This window comes from Babylonia areolata, chromosome 33 (genome assembly GCF_041734735.1).
Source record: "Babylonia areolata isolate BAREFJ2019XMU chromosome 33, ASM4173473v1, whole genome shotgun sequence".
NCBI lineage: Eukaryota > Metazoa > Mollusca > Gastropoda > Neogastropoda > Buccinidae > Babylonia > Babylonia areolata.
This window is the reverse complement of record NC_134908.1, coordinates 15234111-15256610: the sequence shown is the minus strand read 5'-3', so window position 1 is coordinate 15256610 and position 22500 is coordinate 15234111. Positions and strand designations below refer to the sequence as shown.

At 43.5% G+C, this 22500-nt stretch overlaps 1 protein-coding gene across 1 annotated transcript in view; it reads left to right on the top strand.

Annotated features, from left to right (window-relative positions):
• LOC143276885 (uncharacterized) overlaps window positions 1–22500 on the top strand; it is a 97045-nt gene that overhangs the window by 67381 nt on the left and 7164 nt on the right. Inside the window, exons 2-5 of the mRNA XM_076581541.1 lie at window positions 1133–1400; window positions 9614–9694; window positions 10396–10519; window positions 13955–14613. Of these exons, the coding sequence (XP_076437656.1) occupies window positions 1133–1400; window positions 9614–9694; window positions 10396–10519; window positions 13955–14613 (1132 nt within the window). The remainder of the gene's footprint in view (window positions 1–1132; window positions 1401–9613; window positions 9695–10395; window positions 10520–13954; window positions 14614–22500) is intronic.

The window sequence follows — 22500 nt, the reverse complement described above, 5'->3', positions numbered from 1 at the left end:
AGTGTGTCGCTACACCACAGCGCCATCCTTTTGTGTGTCTATTTTGTCCTGCTTGCAGTTTTATTTGGTTTGTTTTTCCTATCGAAGTGGATTTTTCTACAGAATTTTGTCAGGAACAGCCCTTTTGTTGCCGTGGTTTCTTTTACGTGTGCTTAGTGCATGATGGACACGGGACCTCAGTTTACCGTCTCATCCGAATGACTATCGTCCAGACCACCACTCAAGGTCTAGTGGAGGGGGAGAAAATATCGGCGCCTGAGCCGTGATTCGAACGAGCACGCTCAGATTCTCTCGCTTCCTAGGCGGGCGCATTACCTCTAGGCTATCACTCTACATGGAGTTTATGTATGTATTTATCTATGTATTAATCAATCAATTAATCAATCAATGAATCAACAGACCATCTTACACTTCACACAATGTGACTACGACTATCTTAATGTATGTATGTATGTATGTATCAAAAATATGTTTATGTATGTATGTATGTATGTATCTATCTATCTATCCATCTATCTATCTACTTATTCAATCATACATTAAATCATTCATTTCTTTGTTGTATGTATCAAAACGATATTTACTTATCTATGTATCTATCTATGTATCTATCTATCTATCTATTCAATCACACATTCATTCATTCATTTCTTTGTATATGTATTTATTTATTTATTTGTTTGTTTGTCAATCATACATTCAATCATTCATTTCTTTGTTGCATGTATCAAAAATATATTCATTTATTTATTTATCTATCTATCTATCTATCTATCTATCTATCTATCTATTTATTCAATCATACATTCAATCATTCATTTTTTTGTTGTATGTGTCAAAAGGATATCTATCTATCTATCTATCTATCTATCTATCTATCTATCTATCTATTCAATCATACATTCAATCATTCATTTCTTTGTGTATTTATTCATTTGTTTGTTTGTTTGTTTAAACATTCATTCATTCATTCATTTATTTATCAATTCATGTTTATTCCCTTCCGTTTCATTTACAATTATTTCATGCTTTAAGTTGCCAACCTTGTGAATGGTGAGAGCTACCACTCTTTACTATTTGTTAATTATTTCATACTTTCCTCCCCCTTTTTTTTTTACCCACAACCCAACAGCATCACCACCGGAAGTTGCCAGGCGGATCTGGGCACGACCTCACTGCACCAAGGGTTGTCTCCTTGGCAAGGGATGGGCATCGAGATCCTCCTGACCTTCCTCCTCCTCTTCACCCTGTGCGTCATCAACGACCCCAACCGGGTAGAGACCTTCACCACGACCACCACCATCAGCAGTAGCAGCAGCAGCAGCAGCAGCGGTGTTGGCAGCAGCAGCAACAAAGCCCTTGTGGTCGGCTTGACGGTGGCTGGTTGTCATCTGGCTGGCGTGAGTTTCTTGAGGGGCGGGGAGGTGGGGGGGGCGAGGGGGGGGGGGGCAGGGGAGGGGGGATTTGGGGAAAGAGAGAGGGTGGAGTGGGGAGGTGGGGGGGGGGGGATTTGGGGAGGGAGAGAGAGAAGGTGGAGTGCGGGAGTGAATAGAATAGAATAGAATAGATTTTATTGTCATGAAACCGTAAGGTTTATAAGACACAAGTGCAATGGTAAATGAATGAACGAATGAAAAACACACAATCAATCAAGCAGTTAATGCAGTAAATTGCAGCAGCATTCATAAACAAATTTTCCCAATTTTGTTTGTATATATTCGTCATCTGTTAGCATCACCTGACTGGGAATATGTCCTGTGTTATTCGAATTTTGAATATCCTTTAAAAGTGAGTGTGTGGGGTGGGGTGGGGTTGTGTGTGTGTGTGTGTGTGTGTGTGTGTGTGTGTGTGTGTGTGTGTGTGTGTGTGCGTGCGCGCGCGCGCGCGTGCGTGTGTGTGTGTGTGCGTATGCATTTTGCGCATGTTGAAGAAACGACAGATAGTTGAAAACCAAACATAGTTTTGATTCATAGTCGAAGACATGTCAAAGATAGAAAAAGGCAAGAGGTAAGAAAAATTTCGAGAGAGAAAGGATGGTCAAGAAAGGGTGGAAGAGAAGTGTGTGTGTGTGTGTGTGTGTGTGTGTGTGTGTGTGTGTGTGTGTGTGTGTGTGTATGTGTGTGTGTGTGAATAAGGAGATGAGGTGGTTGTGGGGAATGTTGGGGTGGGGAGAAGGGTGAGGGTGGTTGGGTGGTGGCTGTATTTATCTATTTATTTATTTATCTATCTATTCATTCAAGTGTTCATTTGTTTATTTATCTATTTATCCATTTATTTCTTATATATTTATTTATCCATTTGTTTGTTCATGTGTGTGTGTGTGTGTGTGTGTGTGTGTGTGTGTGTGTGCGTGCGCGCGCGCGCGCGCGCGCGTCTGTGGAGGTGGGGGGTAGGGGGGTTGAGGTGGATGGGGGATATTTATGTATTTGTATATTTGTCTGTGCTTGTGGTGTGTGTGTGTGTGTGTGCGTTTGTTTGTGTGTGTGTGCGTGCGTGTGCGTGTATGTGTGCGTGTATGTGTGTCGTGTATGTGTGCCTGCTGCGCGTGTGTGCCCACAACAAGACAAATCACTGTCAATTTCACCGTTCCCAAGCAACAGTTATTCTTGTTTGACAGCCCAGCGTTGCCTGGGTTGCATTTACACGTAGTCTCCACAGCACTTAATTCGCTTGGCGTTCAGACTTGCCCCAGGAAATGACGGGCGCAATAGCCGAGTGGTTAAAGCGCTGGACTTTCAATCTGAGGGTCCCGGGTTCGAATCTCTGTAACGGCGCCTGCCTGGTGGGTAAAGGGAGGAGATTTTTTTTTCCGATCTCCCAGGTCAGCATATGTGCCGACCTACTTTGTGCCTGATACCCCATGCGCACGCAGAAGATCAAACACGGCACGTTAAAGATCCTGTAATCCATGCCAGCGTTCGGCGGGCTATGGAAACAAGAACATACTCAGCATGCACACCCCCGAAAACAGAATATGGTTGCCGACATGGCGGGGGTATAAACAGTCATACACGTCAAAGCCCACTCGAGTACATACGAGTGAATGTGGGAGTTGCAGCCCACGAACGAAGAAGAAGAAGAAGCAGAAGTCCTATGGAATCTCCGTAAGACAAAACTTGGGACCATTCTTAACTTCCGCCAGTTTCAGTTTCAGTTTCAGTAGCTCAAGAAGGCGTCACTGCGTTCGGACAAATCCATATACGCTACACCACATCTGCCAAGCAGATGCCTGACCAGCAGCGTAACCCAACGCGCTTAGTCAGGCCTTGAGGAAAAAAAAGGTGAATAAATAATAGATAAGCTTACACAAATAGATAGATAAATAAATAAATAAATAATAATTATATAAAAAAAAGAAAAAAAAGGTAGTAGTAATAATAATAATAATAATAACAATAATAAATAAATAAATAAATAAGATAACAATGATGATAAATAGGCAAATAAATGCAAAACATGAAGACACACATTCACATATATACACCCACACATGCATAACAGATATGCACCAAACATGCAGTTTCACAGATATGAAAGCACAGTTAAATACATATAAACGTACATGAGCTCCAACACACACACTTCCGCCAGACCTTGAATAGTGCTCTAGGTGTTGGTCATGAGGATGACGGGCGCAATAGCCGAGTGGTTAAAGCGTTGGACTTTCAATCTGAGGGTCCCGGGTTCGAATCACGGTGACGGCGCCTGGTGGGTAAAGGGTGGAGATTTTTCCGATCTCCCAGGTCAACATATGTGCAGACCTGCTAGTGCCTGAACCCCCTTTGTGTGTATATGCCTGCAGAAGATCAAATACGCACGTTAAAGATCCTGTAATCCATGTCAGCGTTCGGAGGGTTATGGAAGCAAGAACATACCCAGCATGCACACCCCCGAAAGCGGAGTATGGCTGCCTACATGGCGGAGTAAAAACGGTAATACACGTAAAAGCCCACTCGTGTGCATACGAGAGAACGCAGAAGAAGAAGAAGAAGAAGGTCAAGAAGATGAGACGATAAACCGAGGTCCTGTGCGTCCAGCATGCACTTAGCGCGCGTAAAATAACCCACGGCAACGAAAGGGTTGTACTTCGCAAAATTGTATAGAAACGAAATCCGCTTTGACATTGAAAACTATACACTTGTACACAGGAGAAAAAAACAAGGGTGATGCTCTGGACTATAGTGATGAGCTCTCCTCCAGGAGAGCAGCTCGAATCTCACACACAGAAAGCTTTTGTGAGAAAAAAAAAAGTACAATGAAAGCGATACGATGCGATACAATACAATGCAATGCAATTACAATGCAGTGCAATATTATTGCAATGCAATGCAATACGATGCAGTGCGATACAATACAATACAATCCAGTACAATACGATACAGTACAGTACAGGACAGTACAGTACAGTACAGTATAATACAATACAATACAATACAACGCAAAACAATACAATACAATGCAATGCAATGCAATGCAATACAATACAATACAATAATACGATACAATACGATACGATACTAGCAATACGATACAATGCAACACCATACAGTGCGGTGCAATACAATACAATACAATACGATACGATTCGATACGATACAACACAGCACAGCACAGCACAACACAGGACAGTACAGCACAACACAGCACAGCACAGCACAACACAACACAACACAACACAGTTTTAGCTTCAGTAGCTCAAGGAGGCGTCACTGCGTTCGGACAAATCCATATACGCTACACCACATCTGCCAAGCAGATGCCTGACCAGCAGCGTAACCCAACACGCTTTATAAAGCCTTGAGAAAAAAAAAAGGTGAATAAATAATAGATAAGCTTACATAAATAAATAATAAATATGATATAAAAAGGTATTAGAAATGATAATAATAATAAAATAATAATAATAATAAATAAATTAATAAATAAATAAATAAGACAACAATGATAATAAATTATGTGGGATTTTCCAAATACAACAGACTGATCAACACACTAGATGTGGGCTTTTCCAAATACAATAGACTGAGCAACACACTAGACGCCACGTTTTTGGCATCAGAGATCTTTTCCCATCCCTCTTGCAGCCAATCAGTGGCAGCCTCTGTGTATGTGTGTGTTTGTGTGTATGTGTGTGTCTGTGTTTTTGAGTGCGTTTGTGCATGCGCGAGAGTGTAAGTGTACACAAGTGTCAGGAGAGTTCTGTGCATGTGCGCGCGCGCGCGCGTGTGTGTGTGTGTGTGTGTGTGAGGGGGAGGTGGGGGTGGGGGTGCGGAGAGGAGGTGGGGTAGAGGATGAGGTATGTGAGTGTATGCATGCCTACACTGTGGGAGCAACAGGATATTGGAACGTATATATATATATCTTTGTATATATGTGTGTGGGGTTGGGGTGGGAGATATGGGCGTGTGTGTGTGTGTGCTTGTACAAGTAACTGTTCATCTGTGTGTGTGTGTGTGTTTGTGTGTGTGTGTGTGTGTGTGTGTGTGTGTGTGTGTGTGTGTGTGTGTGTGTGCCGTGGAAGCTGCGATACATAGACTAGAAATGAGTGTGTGGAGGAGGGGGGTAGAGGAGGTGCAGGGTAATGTGTGGTGTGTGTGTGTGTGTGTGTGTGTTGGAGCTCATGTACGTTTATATGTATTTGACTGTGCTTTCATATCTGTGAAACTGCATGTTTGGTGCATATCTGCTATGCATGTGTGGGCGTATGTGTGAATGTGTGTCTTCATGTTTTACATTTATTTGCTTATTTATCATCAACACAACACAACACAACACAATACAATACAATACAATACAATACAATACAATGCGACGAGACACAACACAACGCAACGCAACGCAACGCAACGCAACGCAACGCAACAAAAACACAACACAACACATTACAAGCTGGGGTTGTTGTTTTTCTTTCTTTCTTTCTTTCTTCCTTTCTTCCTTCCATCCTTTTGCTCTTTAGGACAGCCCTTCACAACATCAAACAAGCAACTAACAAACGAACGAGCCAGCAAATAATCAAACATAAAGACACATTGTATTGTATTGTATTGTATTGCATTGTATTGTATTGTATTGTATTACTCTTTTTATCACCACAGATTTCTCTGTGTGAAATTCGGGCTGCTCTCCCCAGGGAGAGCGCATCGCTACACTACATAGCCACCCTTTTTTTTTCCATGCGTGCAGTTTTATTTGTTTTTCCTATCGAAGTGGATTTTTCTACAGAATTTTGCCCAGGAACAATCCTTTTGTTGCCGTGGGTTCTTTCACGTGCGCTAAGTGCATGCTGCACACGGGACCTCGGTTTATCGTCTCACCCGAATGACTAGCGTCCAGAGCACCACTCAAGGTCTAGTGGAGGGGGAGGAAATATCGGCGGCTGAGCCGTGATTCGAACCAGCGCGCTCAGATTCTCTCGCTTCCTTGGCGGACGCGTGACCTCTAGGCCATCACTCCTCTCATATAGGCGGTCACCTGTTTTTGTTTTTTTCTTCTTCTTTTTCTTCTAATTTCTTGATCCTTGTTCCATCTATTTTCCTCACATTTAACGGTTCTCTGAAGACCTCTGTTTCCTCTGAATGTCTGGTTGGGAGGGGGAACGAGGTTGCGGGGTGTAAGGGATGGGAGGGGGCGGGGGGGGGGGGGAGGGGATAATGGTCATTGTGTATGTGTGTGTGTGTGTGTTTGTTGTGTGTGTGTGTTTGTGTGTGTGTGTGTGTGTGTGTGTGTGTGTGTGTGTGTGTGTGTGTTGTGTGTGTGTGTGTGTGTGCGTGTGTGTGTCTGTGTCTGTGTGACTGTGTCTGTGTCTGTGTTCATTCTTTAGTTCAACGTCTTTTCTCCATAAGTGATATCAGACAAGGGTGGAGAAAACATCAAGGGAGGGAAAAGAAATAAAAACTGTACATGCATGCGAGTATGCGAATGTGTGCGCGCGCGCGTGTGTGTATGTGTGTGTGTGTGTGTGCGTGCATGTGTGTGTGTGTGTATGCGTGTATGTGTGTGTGTGTGTGTGTGTGTGTGTGTGTGTGTGTGTGTGTGCGCGCGCGCGTGCACTCGGGCATATGTATGTGTGTGCTGGGGATAAGGGGGGGAGGGGGCGGGGTTGGGGGTTAGGGTGGGGGGGGGGGGGGGCGGGTGTTGCAGAACACAAAGCACCTTACAGTGTAATCACGTTGCTATTGTGCTCTTGTGTTTATTGTCCGATCAAGCAAAGCCTTCTTTAGGGTGAGGAAATCCCAATCAGAATCCTGGGGGGGATTACACAAAGCATGAAATCGGTGCCGAAGGACAATGAGAAGAAGACAGGGGGAAACTTTTTTTTTTTTTAAAGAATAAGAGGAGGAAAGAGAATAATGAGAAAGTGGAGGTGGGAAAGAAGAAGAAGAAGAAGAAGGAGAAGAAATAGCACAGAGAGAGAAGAAAGAAAGAGAGGGGGAGGGGTATGAGGGAGTGGGGGTGTCATATACACACACATTATCTATTTATCTTGGCTGCATATATATATATATATATATATATATATATATATATATATATGTGTGTGTGTGTGTGTGTGTGTGTGTGTGTGTGTGTGTGTGTGTGTGTGTGTGTGTGTGTGTGTGTGTGTGTGTGTGTAGTCTTCAGTTTAACGTCTTTCCACTTGAAGTGATATTAGATGTGTGTGTGTGTGTGTGTGTGTGTGTGTGTGTGTGTAGTCTTCAGTTTAACGTCTTTCCGCTTGAAGTGATATTAGATGTGTGTGTGTGTGTGTGTGTGTGTGTGTGTGTGTGTGTGTGTGTGTGTGTGTGTGTGCAGTCTTCAGTTTAACGTCTTTCCACTTGAAGTGATATTAGATGTGTGTGTGTGTGTGTGTGTGTGTGTGTGTGTGTGTGTGTGTGTGTGTGTGTGTGTGTGTGTGTGTGTGTGTGTGCAGTCTTCAGTTTAACGTCTTTCCACTTGAAGTGATATTAGATGTGTGTGTGTGTGTGTGTGTGTGTGTGTGTGTGTGTACCTATCAGAGTGGATTTCTTTGACAGGATTTTGCCAGAGGACAACACTGTCTTTACCATGTTTGTTGGTTGGTTGTCGTTGTTGTTTCAGCTGCACACAGGACCTCAGTTTTTCGTCTCATCCGAACGACTAGACGCTCAGTTTGATTTTCCAGTCAAACTTTGGAGAAAGGGCGAGAGCGGGATTTCGAACCCACACCCATCACGGACACTGTAGTGGCAGATAAGCTTGTTAACCACTCTGCCACAGTTTCAGAGAACGTTTTCACACTTACCTTCTTCTTCTTCGTTCGTGGGCAGCAACTCCCACGTTCACTCGAATGTACACGAGTGGGCTTTTACGTGTACATGCTGTGAATGTTCTTTGTTTCCAAAACCCACCGAACACTGACATGGATTCACAGGATCTTTAACGTGCCGTGTTTTGATCTTGTGCTTGCCGTATACACTACACACGAAGGGGAGGGGGGGGGGGGGTTCAGGCACAAGCAGGTCTACACATATGTTGACCTGGGAGATAGGGGAAAAATCTTCCACCCTTTAAAGACCCACCAGGTGCCGTTACCGAGATTCGAACCCGGGACCCTGAGATTGAAAGTACACCGCTTTAACCACTCGGCTATTGCGCCCGACATCGCTGATCGAGTGGTAATGGATTTTTGGAAGGGAGATGAATTTTGCGCAAGATTTGAGCAATTTCAGTTGTTTGTTTTTTTGTTGTTGTTGTGTGTTTTTTTCCCCGTTGTTTGTTTGTGTTCAGTGGGGGAATGCTGGAAATACTTATTGTTGTTTTTGTTGTGTTTTTTTGTTTTTCGTTTTTAATCAGCTGCGCTCTTGTGGTGTTGTGTAAACATTTCTGACAATCGTTGCCATTTCATGGTGACTGAGCTTTGCATTAATTGTTTCTTGTTCGACTGTTTCTTTTGGGGTTTTTTTTTTCTTATATGATCTTCTCTCTCTGTGTCTCTGTCTCTGTCTCTCTTTTTCTCACTCTCTCTCTTTCTCTCTCTCTCTCTTCCTCACCCGAAACTCAAGGAATGGTTGATTGGTCAAAATGAATTATTTTCACGGTATGTGTGTGTGTGTGTGTGTGTGTGTGTGTGTGTGTGTGTGTGTGTGTGTGTGTGCAACTCCATGTGTGTGTGTATCTGTATGTATGTATGTATGTATGTATGTGTATGTGTCAGTGTGCATCTCTGTGTGTGTGTGTGTGTGTGTGTGTGTGTGTGTCTTTGTGTGTGTATCTGTCTGTCTGTCTGTATCTGTGTCTTTGTGTGCGTCTGTGTGCTCGTCTGTGTGTGTGTGTATTTGCACGTGTCCGTTTGTGTGTGTGTGTGTGTGTGTGTGTGTGTGTGTGTGTGTGTGTGTGTGTGTTTGTGTACATGTGTCAATGTGTATCTGTGTGCGTGTGTATGTGTATCTCTGAGTGTGCATGTATGTGTATATGTGTCAATGTGCATCTCTATGTGTGCGCGCTTGTGTGTGTGTATGCATCTGTGTGTGTGTGTGTGTGTGTGTGTGAGTCTGTCTGTGTGTCTGTGTCTGTGTGTGTGTCTGTGTGTCTGTATGCCTCTCTTTGTGTATGTATGTGTACATGTGTATCTGTGTGTGTGTGTGTGTGTGGACAGTACCGGTTCACAGGAAGCTCCATGAACCCAGCGCGCTCCCTGGGCCCAGCCTTTGTGGCCGGCAACTGGACACACCACTGGGTGAGTCACTGACCGCTTGTGGACATCCTTATATACATGCTGTCTCTCTGTCTGTCTGTCTCTCTCTGTGTCTCTGTCTGTCTGTCTGTCTGTCTGTCTGTCTGTCTCTCTCTCTCTCTCTCTCTCTCTCTCTCTCTCTCACACACACACACACGCACGCACGCACGCACGCACGCACACTCACCCATTTACACACAATATGTAAATTAAAAAAGAACAACAACAGAAATAAAGTTTGAGAGACAGACTGACATACAGACAGAGAGAGACAGAGGGAGAGAGAGGGAGAGAGAGCACATATGCACACGCTTTCACAGATGCAGACACAGACACATTCAGATACACACACACACACACACACACACACACACACATGGATGGCTATCCCCCTACGCCCCCGCCCACCCCCCACCCCACACACACACACACAGCGTCCAAATTCTCCTATTGCCGCCCCCCCACACACACACCCGCCCCCGTTCCACACACACACACACACACACACACACACACACACACACACACACACACACACACACACTCAAAACAAAGCATGGAAAAAAATAATGGTGAAAAATCACAACAGATGACACGAAAAATCAACAGAAAACAATCTGACAAGAAAAACGAAATGAACTAACTCTATGTGTGCCTGTCTGTCTGCCTGTCTGTCTGTCTGTCTGTCTGTGTTTTTGTCACAGGTGTACTGGGCGGGGCCGACGCTAGGGGGCATTGCTGCCGGGTTACTGTACGAGTTCATCTTTGACCCCAGCAGAACAAGGTCAAGGTCGTCACATCTCCCCGCTTCTCTGGATGCTGAGGATGGTAAGTGTCCCTTTGTGTTTGTCTTTACACATGCATGCGCGCGTGCGTGTGTGTGTGTGTGCATACACACACACACGCACACACACACAAATACACACACACACATACGCAAACAGACACACAGACACAGACGCACACACACACACAGACACACACAGACACACAGACACAGACGCACACACACACACACACACACACACACACACACACACACACACACACACACACACACACACACACACACACATTTGTTGTATTTGTATTTGTTTTTATCACATCAGATTTCTCTGTGTGAAATCCGGGCTGCTCTCCCCAGGGAGAGCGCGTCGCTACACTACAGCGCCACCCATTTTTTTTGTGTGTGTTTTTTTCCTGCGTGTGGTTTTATTTGTTTTTCCTATCGAAGTGGATTTTTCTACAGAATTTTGCCAGGAACAACCCTTTTGTTGCCGTGGGTTCTTTTACGTGCGCTAAATGCATGCTGCACACGGGACCTCGGTTTATCGTCTCATCCGAATGACTAGCGTCCAGACCACCACTCAATGTCTAGTGGAGGGGGAGGAAATATCGGCGGCTGAGCCGTGATTCGAACCAGCGCGCTCAGATTCTCTCGCTTCCTAGGCGGACGCGTTACCTCTAGGCCATCACTCCACACATGGGCGGACAGACAGACAGACAGACAGACAAACAGAAAAATGCATATATACATACATACATATATACATTAACAGATGTAATCTAATACATATATAAACAACTGGATAAATGAATAAATGATTGAGTGACTGAATAGATAGACAGCTAGATAGATAGACAGATAGATGTACATACATATCGGGTGTCCCCAAAAAAGTGAACCGCTTTTTGACAAGTATTTTCTCAGTGGTAGAGAAACCGAATTCATTGAAAATTTTCACACAGTAACCTTAGGGTATCATCAACAAGTCTTCAAAATATATAAAAGTTCGTACGCAAATTATGCGAGTATTGTCAAATTCAAAACAGCATGTCAAAAAATCCAATATCAGAGGAAAACTCACTTAATTCAGTTTATGCTCAGTGTGGCCTCCATCTTCCTCCACGATTAAACGGAGCCGTTTCTTCCAAGCAGAAATGCTTTTACATATTTCTTCCACCGATATCTCCTCTCATGACAGAATTATCCTGTCCTTTAACGCATGCTCCGTCCGTTTGTCTCTCACTCCCCGGTAAACCTTCTCCTTCAGAGTCCCATATGGCATAAACCATTAGGTTACAGTCAGGACTTTGTGGAGGCCATTCATCCTTCTTGATGAATTCTGGTGTAACCTCCTCCAGATGGGGCTGGGTTACCCTACTTGTGTGTGAAGGAGCCCCATCTTGCTGAAACACGTAATTGTTTCTAGGATAAAGACGCCTACAATCCGGGAGAAGATTGTCATCCAATAACTGAATGTAGTTTTCACTATTAACCTTGGCTCTATCAGTGTCAATAAACTGAATGTTTGTTTTTCCTTTCCAGGATACTCCAGCTGAAATCATTATCTTTTATGAAAATCTAGAAGTCTCATGACAGAGGCGAGATGGCTGAATTTCTCGTTTCCGTTTCCCATATACGCGATCGTATTGGCGATTTTTAGCTATCTATGACGTAGTCTTTCTCGTCTGTGAAAATGATCCTTTTCACATCAGTAGCCGAGTAGCTGTCATTCAAGTTACGGCAGTGAGTTTTTCTTTTCCCTCTAACATTTTGGTCCCTCCTTGATACCCGTATCCTCTTGAAGGGCTTCAGCTCCAGTTCTTTCGCCATTCTTTGCACAGAAGACTTGCTTACTTGTAAATCCCTTACAACTTGTCCAAGAGATTTGTGGGTCCCTGGGTTCTCCTCCTGGGATTGAATCAGTTCCTCAACACGGTCCTTGTTCTCCTCCGAACATGCAGTCTTGAGTCTCCCACTGCCAGTTTTACGTGCTGCTGACCCTGTAGTGCGTATTTTAGCGATAAATCTGTTTACAGTGACATGACTCCACCCCTTGCCTGGAAATTCCTTTACGATCCTTCTTCCACCCCAGCCTTTTTCCTTGAAACAGTTTTCAATGGTAACCTTACCATTTTTACTCAAAGGCATAGTTGATTCTTCCAAACTGAAACTTTGGACAGAACTGATTTTGGATACAGACGACAAAAAAAAAGACAAAGAAAAAAGACAAAAAAAAAAAAAAAAAAAAAAAGACGCCCAGACAGGCTATTTTTAGACTGACACTGATTGACAGATGCCAACACCTGGCAACTGGCATCAACATGATGAAGGTCACATTGCACAGCTCTGATACTTGATTTTTTTACATGCGGTTTTGAATTTGACAATACTTAATATAATTTGCGTCCGAACTGTTAGATATTTAGCAGACTTGTTGATGATAATCAAAGGTAACTGTATGAAAATTTTCAATGAATTCGGTTTCTCTATCACTGAGAAAATACTTGTCAAAAAGCGGTTCACTTTTTGGGGGACACCCGATACATACATTCACACATATAAAACCGAGCTAATAATTAATGAATGAGTGAAAGAATGAATGAATGGATGAATGAATAAACGATTGGATGAATGAATAAATGAATGAATCAATGAATGAGTGAATGAATGAATGGGTAATTTATTTCACCAGGTAATTGAGTAAGAAAGAAAGAAAGAAAGAAAGAAAGAAAGGAAGGAAGGAAGGAAGGAAGGAAAAGACTAGATATCAATTTATTCCAGCTTTGTTGTTTCTCATTATCTTTATCATGATGAACGCTGATACCTTGCCTTGTGTCTTCAAATTGAAACGCTTAATTAAACCAAAGAGAAAGATGGAAAAAAAAGAAGAAAGAAAGAATAAGAAGAAAGAACACAAACGAACGAACAAAATTAACGATCAAAACATCTTACTGCCTCTTTCCAACCAGCAGGGATGGCCACCACCTCCCTCACCCTCACCACCGCCAACCCCGCCCACCACCTCCTCTCCCCACCACCACCACCCTCCTCCTCCACCACTCCTGGACCCCCACCACCGCCACCCCCCTCCTCTTCCCGCCACTACTACTGCAACAGCAACAACACCCCCACCCTTCCCCACCACCATTACCAACACCAACACCACCAACATCACAACAACAACAACCACAACAACCACTACCACCATCCTCACCCTTCGTCCAACCTTCTCGGCAGTCCGCGTCCATCCAGGAGGGAGCACCACCCCCTCCTCCCTTCCTCCTCCTTCCCCCCACCCTCATCCTCTCCTTCCTCTTCCAACGCTCCAGCAACGTCCTCCATCATCCCTAGCCTCGTCCACAGCAGCAGCAGCAGCAACAGCAATGCCAACAACACCACCACCATCATCAACAACGGAGGTCTGCACAAGAGCGGAGTTGGCAGTAATGGTAGTGGTGGTGGTGGTGGTGGGGGAGGGGGAGGAGGAGGAGGGGGCCTGCTGGTAGCTGGGACCTTCTCCTCCACCTCCCTTACTTCTCCTACCTCCTCCGCCACCAACACCACCCCCTCCAACAGCTCCTCCGTCCCCAACCACTACGTTCCCGGAACCTACGGGGATCGCTCTCTCGTCGACGCCGTTGTCGTCGACCACGCCGCCAACAACCCGGGTCCCTCCTTCCCCTTCCCTCGCCCGCCCAGCAGAACTCACAACAACAACGGCAACAGCAACAACAGCAACAGCAACAACAACAGCAGCAGCAGCAGCAACAGCAATGGAAATAACAGCATCGCCGGCAGCCACAACAACCCCCACAACCACCACAACAGTACCAACGAAGATCTGTTCGCTCGAGTTCCCCCGGTCCCTAGACGCAATGACGTCAGAGCGGTGACGTCGTACGCGCCTCCCCCTCCTCCTCCTCCTCCTCCTCCTCCACAGAGGCGTCCAGGGGGAGGGTTGCTGGGTCCTTCTCCTGTCGATGACGTCAGCCCTGGTAGAGAGAACCAGGCTTACGCTTTCGACTCCAACCCCCGCCGGCCTCACCCTACCAACAACCACCTCCCACACTCTCAACAGCAACACCCTTACCACCCGCCACCCTTACCCCCCTCCTCCTCCTCTTCTGCTTCTTCGGTCTCCACCACCACCCAGCAAGGCCCCTCCCACTCCCACCACCACCACCACCCCCTCAGCCCCCACCCACCCCAGCCTCAACCTCAGCCTCAACCTCAACCAGTCCTCAACCTCTTCGATGACGGCCGCGAGAGCATTTGTCTCAGTGACGTCAGAGTGTTTTGACACGACACGACATGACGCGAACATGCGAACGTGACAGGATGATGACGTGACGTCAGTCAGAGCGGGTTTTTTTTTCTTTCTTTTTTTTCTTTCCCCAATGATGGCTGTGACTGTGTTGTTACGTCAAAGATGTGACGTGTTTCTGAGTTCTTTTTTTTTTTTTTTAATTCTCTGATGGAGTTGAGGGCTGGTTTGTGATGGAGAGTTGTGGTAGTGACTACATTTTGGGGGGGAATAGTGGTAAACAGCGACATTGCAGATTTTGACATTTCAGAATAGCTATTTCATCATGATGAATTTATGATTGTTTTTTGTTTTTTTTTCTCCCATCGGAGTGAAGTGATTGAAGAAAGGAGAGGAAAACACTGACAGAATTTGTACAAAGTGACAAACGCAACATGGAATGAATCGGGTTTTTTTTGTTTTTGTTTTTTTGTTCTTTATATATATATATATATATATATATATATATATATAAGGGCTTCTGGTGTGTTGTGTTTAAAGGAGATGTGGTGTAGCCTATACGGATCATTCTGCACGCTTAGACACCTCCATAAGATCTGAAACCGATCTGGTGAGTGAATGAATGAATGAATGAATGATCTCGTGCCCCCAACCAACAAGTTCTGTCTGGGGAAGAAAAACATGTATGTCTTCATCCAGTTCTGTGTCTGCCACCCCCGCTACCCTACCCCCTCCACCCACCCCGCCCACCTCCCCGCCCCCCCTCGCGGATTCTGTTGTCATCATGGGGAGCTTACTTCTCTTCGTTGACCCGGAAGTTCTACTGCTGTGTGGAGAGCCTGCAGTGTACAACCGCCATATTCGCAGACTGGGGTGTCCGTCTGACAAACGAGGAGAAGAAGGAGGAGAAGAAGAAGAAGGAGAAGAAGGAGGAGGAGGAGGAGAAGAAGAAGAAGGGGGCGGGAGGAGGAGGAGAAGAAGAAGAAGGAGGAGGAGAAGAAGGAGGAGGAGGAGAAGAAGAAGGGGGCGGGAGGAGGAGAAGAAGAAGGAGGAGAAGAGGAAGAAGAAGAAGAAGAACTCGTCACTTGCATCACGTAACTCTTTGGGGACTGCTTTCCAAGTCGCCTACTATCTGGCCTTTATGACCAATCACCCCGTATTACCCAGAGTGTGTGACGGGTGCAACAGCCGAGTGGTAAAAGCGTTGGACTTTCTATCTGAGGGTTCCGGGATCAAATCCCTGTTGTGGCGCCTGGTTGTTTGGGTGAAGGATGGAGATTTTTCCGATCTCCCACAACATATGTGCAGACCTGCTTGTGCCTGAACCTCCTCTTTCGTGTGAATACGCAAGCAGAAGATCAAATACGCACGTTTGATATCCTGTAATCCATGTCAGTTGGTCGGTGGGTTATTGGAAACAAGAACATACCCGGCATGCACCCTCCCGAAAACGGAGTATGACTGTCTACATTCACGCAAAAGCCCACTTGTGCGTACGTGTGAACGAGGGAGTTGCAGCCCACGAACGATATAAAAAGAAAAGAAAAGAAAAAAAAAAACTATCGTGTTTTCACCCTTGTGCATTCATAGATATATCACAGAAAAAAAGAACACTTTTCCTTGTGTTTGGCTGTGTCTGGTGTGACTGCAAGAGGATTAAGTAACTTCCATAGTCGAAAAGCTGTACACTTTTTGAGACCGTTTGCGGCGAATTGTGGACGACTGGACTACGAAATTCCACGACATAGAATAGCGCGATGGTTTCATCTGCCAATGAGCAACAAGAGGGAGGACAGCCTCTTCAACAAAGAGTGGTGTTTAACTCTCTCCATACGAACGGCAAAAGAGACGACGTTAACAGCGTTTCACCCCAGTTACCATCATCAAAATATTGCAAGCGGAAGGCTCTTATACTGAAGAGGTGAATGTTGACAAAGAATACCACAATTCTGACGACGGAAGCTAAAGGTTGGGTCATTCAGACACCCCCTGGACATCCGAAGGGTCCGTGTAGAGGAGAAGAGAGCACTGGCCGTACTGAGTGAGTTAATTGGGTGGAAAAATTTTGGTCACCAGCCACTGTCAGCATCGAGCGACGGCTGTTGTGAAAATGAGTTCTTGTTCAAGTTTGTGCGGTCACCACATTCATGGGGACAGTTGTTGGTGATGGTGTCTACTCGTACAAGAGATACACACGCTCGGTTGCTCACACTTCGAGGATGTGGACATCATCATTGTGGTAAATTTGGCATTGACATGACCAATCAGTTGACCAGAAATTGTCCATAACTTGGTAGGATTTGTAGACCCACTTTTGTCTGATTTAAGTGGAGTTTCCTCGGTTATTTTTAGCGAGAACTACAAACACATGCACATCTTCATTTCCTGTTGTTTGTTTTTTTCCCAGGTCACCAAAAGGCTAAAATTTCGTCGTGAAAATCGCTGTTCTGACGAAAGGATTGTGAACTTTTTCGGTGACTATTTTTGCAAGATTACAAGATACATTTGGTTTTTACTAATTACACCCATTATCTACTTTAGTCTTCTATGTTTACTTTGAGCATGTTTCTTAGGACATCTCTGTTATTACGTATTCGAACTGATCCATTTATAAACTCTGCCAAAAAGTTATCCAAACAAAGGCAGTACAAACTCAGAAAAGCTATTTACGGCGGTGGGCTGCCCATGACGTTATATGACCTACTTCTCGCTCTGCAAGCGACGAATGGTCCACCACGAAAGGGAACCTGCAAACCCTCCCTTATAATGCTAGAGCCACCCACAGGTAGAATCGTCGACCTTTTTATTTTCTTATTTAAATTTAATTTTATTTTGTCACCAGAGGCTGTCTCTCTCACTTCAATGGAAGAGTCTTACCTGGTAGAAACCCGTGAGGCCATTTCTGGGTTACATAGCCAGAGTTTATCGACGTTGGCCTGGGAGAAACATGTTAGTTAACTTGGCTACTGACGTGACATTACAACCCATGGACGACCTTATGCCATTACATTGGTGCAGAGATATGTTGATTGGTTCTCAATAAAGTACATAGTCCTATAGAAATGCTCAAACGCTGTAATATATGACCTAGTCCTGTAGAAATGCTCAAAGGCTGTAATACAAGGTGTAGTCCTGTAGAAATGCTCAAGGCTGTAATACAAGATGTAGCCCTGTAGAAATGCTCAAAGGCTGTAATACAAGGTGTAGTCCTGTAAAAATGCTCAAGGCTGTAATATAAGGTGTAGTCCTGTGTAGTCCTGTAGAAATGCTTAAGGCTGTAATACAAGGTGTAGTCCTGTAGAAATGCTCAAAGGCTGTAATACTAGGTGTAGTCCTGTAGAAATGCTCAAAGGCTGTAATACAAGATGCAGTCCTAGAGAAATGCTCAAAGGCTGTAATAAAAGATGCAGTCCTGTAGAAATGCTCAAGGTTTTAATACAAGGTGTAGTCCTGTAGAAATGCTCAAGGCTGGAATACACGGTGTAGTCCTGTAGAAATGCTCAAGGCTGTAATACAAGGTGTAGTCCTAGAGAAATGCTCCATGTTGTAATACAAGGTGCAGTCCTAGAGAAATGCTCAAAGGCTGTAATACAAGGTGCAGTCCTAGAGAAATGCTCAAAGGCTGTAATACAAGGTGTAGTCCTGTAGAAATGCCCAAGGCTGGAATACACTGTGTAGTCCTGTAGAAATGTTCAAGGCTGTAATAAAAGGTGTAGTCCTAGAGAAATGCTCAAAGGCTGTAATACAAGGTGTAGTCCTAGAGAAATGCTCCAGGTTTTAATACAAGGTATAGTCCTAGAGAAATGCTCAAGGCTGTAATACAAGATGTAGTCCTAGAGAAGTGCTCCATGTTGTAATACAAGGTACAGTCCTAGAGAAATGCTCAAAGGCTGTAATACAAGATGTAGTCCTGTAGAAATGCTCAAGGCTGTAATACAAGTTGTAGTCCTGTAGAAATGCTCAAGGTTGTAATACAAGGTGTAGTCCTGTAGAAATGCTCAAGGTTGTAATACAAGGTGTAGTCCTAGAGAAATGCTCAAGGCTGTAATACAAGGTGTAGTCCTAGAGAAATGCTTATGTCTGTAACACAACGTGTAGTCCTCTAGAAATGCTCAAGGTTGTAATACAAGGTGTAGTCCTAGAGAAATGTTCAAGGCTGTAATACAAGGTGTAGCCACATAGAAATGCTCACGGACATATAGAGAACATTGTCCTTTTTGAAATGCTAATGACCAGGACATAGTTGAATAGAAATGCTCACAGAACATTGTCCTTTTTAAATGTTAATGACCAGGACATAGTTCAATAGAAATGCTTATGGTTATATACAGAACTTTGTCCTTTTTCTGATTGCTAATGACCAGGACATAGATCAATAGAAATGTTCACGGCCATAAACAGAACATTGTCCTTTTATAAATGCTAATGACCAGGACATAGTTCAATAGAAATGATCACGGAACATTGTCCTTCTTTAAATGTTAATGGCCAGGACATAGATCAATAGAAATGCTAACGGAACATTGTCCTTTTAAAAATGCTAATGGCCAGGACATAGATCAATAGAAATGCTCACGGAACATTGTCCTTTTTAAAATGCTAATGGCCAGGACATAGATCAATAGAAATGCTCATGGAACATTGTTCTTTTTAAAATGCTAATGGCGAGGACATAGATCAATAGAAATGCTAACGGAACATTGTCCTTTTTAAAATGCTAATGGCCAGGACATAGATCAGTAGAAATGCTAACGGAACATTGTCCTTTTTAAAATGCTAATGGCAAGGACATAGATCAATAGAAATGCTAACGGAACATTGTCCTTTTTAAAATGCTAATGGCCAGGACATAGATCAATAGAAATGTTCACGGAACATTGTCCTTCTTTAAATGCTAATGGCCAGGACATAGTTCAATAGAAATGCTAACGGAACATTGTCCTTTTTAAAATGCTAATGGCCAGGACATAGTTCAATAGAAATGCTCACGGAACTTTGTCCTTTTTAAAATGCTATTGGCCAGGACATAGATCAATAGAAATGCTAACGGAACATTGTCCTTTTTAAAATGCTAATGGCCAGGACATAGTTCAATAGAAATGCTAACGGAACATTGTCCTTTTCAAAATGCTAATGGCCAGGACATAGATCAACAGAAATGCTAATGACCATAGACAGGACACTGTCCTTTTTGAAATGCTAATCTAATGACCAGGACATATTTCAATTATAAAGATGCTCACGTAACTTCATATAGAGTATTGTCCTGTGAAAATGCTCGAAGCCATAACATCGGACATGAACCTATGGAAATCCATTTTGAAATACTAATGACCAGGACATAGTTCAATGGAAATGCTATACGGCTATAGACAGAACACTGTCCCTTTTTAAATGCTAATGACCAGGTCATAGTTCAATGGAAATGCTCAAGGCCATAAAAGAAAACATTGTCCTTCTTTAAATGCTAATGACCACGACATAGTTCAATGTATGCTCACGGTCTTATACAGAACATTGTCCTTTTATAATGCTCATTACCAGGACATAGTTCGATAGAAATACTCACGGCCATATACAGAACACTGTCCTTGTTTGAAATGCTAATGACCGGGACATAGTTCTATAGAAACGCCCATGGCCAAATACAGAACATTGCCCCTTTTTTTTCAAAATGCAAATGACCGTGCTATAGTAGAGAGAATTGTCGTAACAAAATGCTCCGAGCCATAATAAGCTTAATGAAATACCCCCTGTCATGATAGAGGACATTGTCCTTTAAGACTGCTCACGGCCCTGATATTATTATCATTATTATGAGCATTTACGCCTAATCTTGAAAATAAGCCCTATGCGTTTACAAATAGAATACATATGTAAATATCAAAAAGGAAAAATTGAACACAAGATACCAAACATCATTGAAAACTATTCATCCCCCCCCCCCCAGCCCCCCCCCCCCCCCCCTCCGCCCCCTGCCCCCCATCCTCCCCCACATACACACACAATACACACAAGCATCCGCGCATGCACACACACAAGTCATAGCACACAATCGTAAATAGAACACAATCAAAAATACTACCAACAAAAATTCTGAAATTATCAAAACTCACTCAAACACAAATAGTCAGTTTAGTTCATACTGGAAAGGGATGAGCTGTTGAGAATTTAATCAGGAGGGGGAAAAGGTGGGTCTTCAGACATGGATTTGAAAAATTCCAGCGAAGATGAGTGACGGAGAGGCTGAGGAAGTTGATTCCAAAGAATGGGGGGCTTGGTATGAAAAACTGCGTTGGCCATAATAGTTCTGAATAAAGATATGCTCATGACCACTGCACAAAACAGAATCCTGCTCAAGGCCCGTTGAAAAAATATACAGTCCTGTAGAAACGCTCAGTACCACGATATGTGTAAATCATAACATACGTAGCACAGTCCTACAGAAATTCTCATGGTCATGACACACAGTACATAGTCTTGTAGAAATGCTCGTGGTCATAATTTAGAACATCGTCCTATAGAAATGTCTTAGCCATAATACAGACTGATTATAGTCCTAATCTGAAACTTGGTCGTTGTAGGGTTTTTTTTTATATATAATATTTCTTATTCATTCGTTTTGTTTTGCTTCTTTTTTTTTTTTAACCCTTTCACCGCCAAGCTCGCATTTATGCACAGGCGTGGTAGAGGACCCATGTCACTGAAAGGTGACCATTCATTGGTCTGTTATCCATGAACCTACTGCTCTTAATGTTCGGTGGTAGGATTAGGCCATATTTTCTATACATCGCAGGGGGGAATCCCCAGCTATTCTTAGCCACTGTCTTTTCTGTGTTTATACCACAAGGGAATTTTGTACTCTAAATTGACTGGCGGTGAAAGCGTTAATGTACATGTATGTACATAATCTACATGTGTGAAAGAAGAGGAATAAGTCTTGTATGGTGTGTATCTGTGTGTGCACACATGCGTGAGCATGCAAGCACGTATGGGTGTTCACAAGCCTCCCGAACGTGGATTTTTTTTATTTTTTTTTGGCTCTCATCTTATTTCAGTCATTTGTATTTTTATTTTGTATTTCTTTTTATCACAACAGATCTGTGAAATTCAGGTTGCTCTCCCCAGCTGGGGAGAGCGCGTCGCTACACTACAGCGCCACCCTTTTTTTTTTTTTTTTTTTTTTTTTTTTGCTCTCATCTTATTTCAGTCATTTGTATTTTTATTTTGTATTTCTTTTTATCACAACAGATTTCTACACTACAGCGCCATCCTTTCTTTATTCTATTTTTTTCCCTGCGTGCAGTCTTATTTGTTTTTCCTATCGAAGTATTTGTATTTGTATTTATATTTCTTTTTATCACAACAGATTTCTCTGCGTGAAATTCGGGCTGCTCTCCCCAGGGAGAACGCGTCGCTACACTACAGCGCCACCATTTTTTTTTTTTTTTTTTTTTTTTTTTTTTTTTTTCCTGCGTGCAGTCTTATTTGTTTTTCCTATCGAAGTGGATTTTTCTACAGAGTTTTGCCAGGAACAACCCTTTTTTTGCCGTGGGTTCTTTTACGTGCTCTAAGTGCATGCTAAGCACACGGGACCTCGGTTTATCGTCTCATCCGAATGACTAGTGTCCAGACCACCACTCAAGGTCTAGTGGAGGGGGACACTTCCTAGGCGGACGCGTTACCTCTAGGCCATCAATTCACCTTCTTTGCATTTTATTATTATTATTATTATTATTATTATTATTATATTTGAAT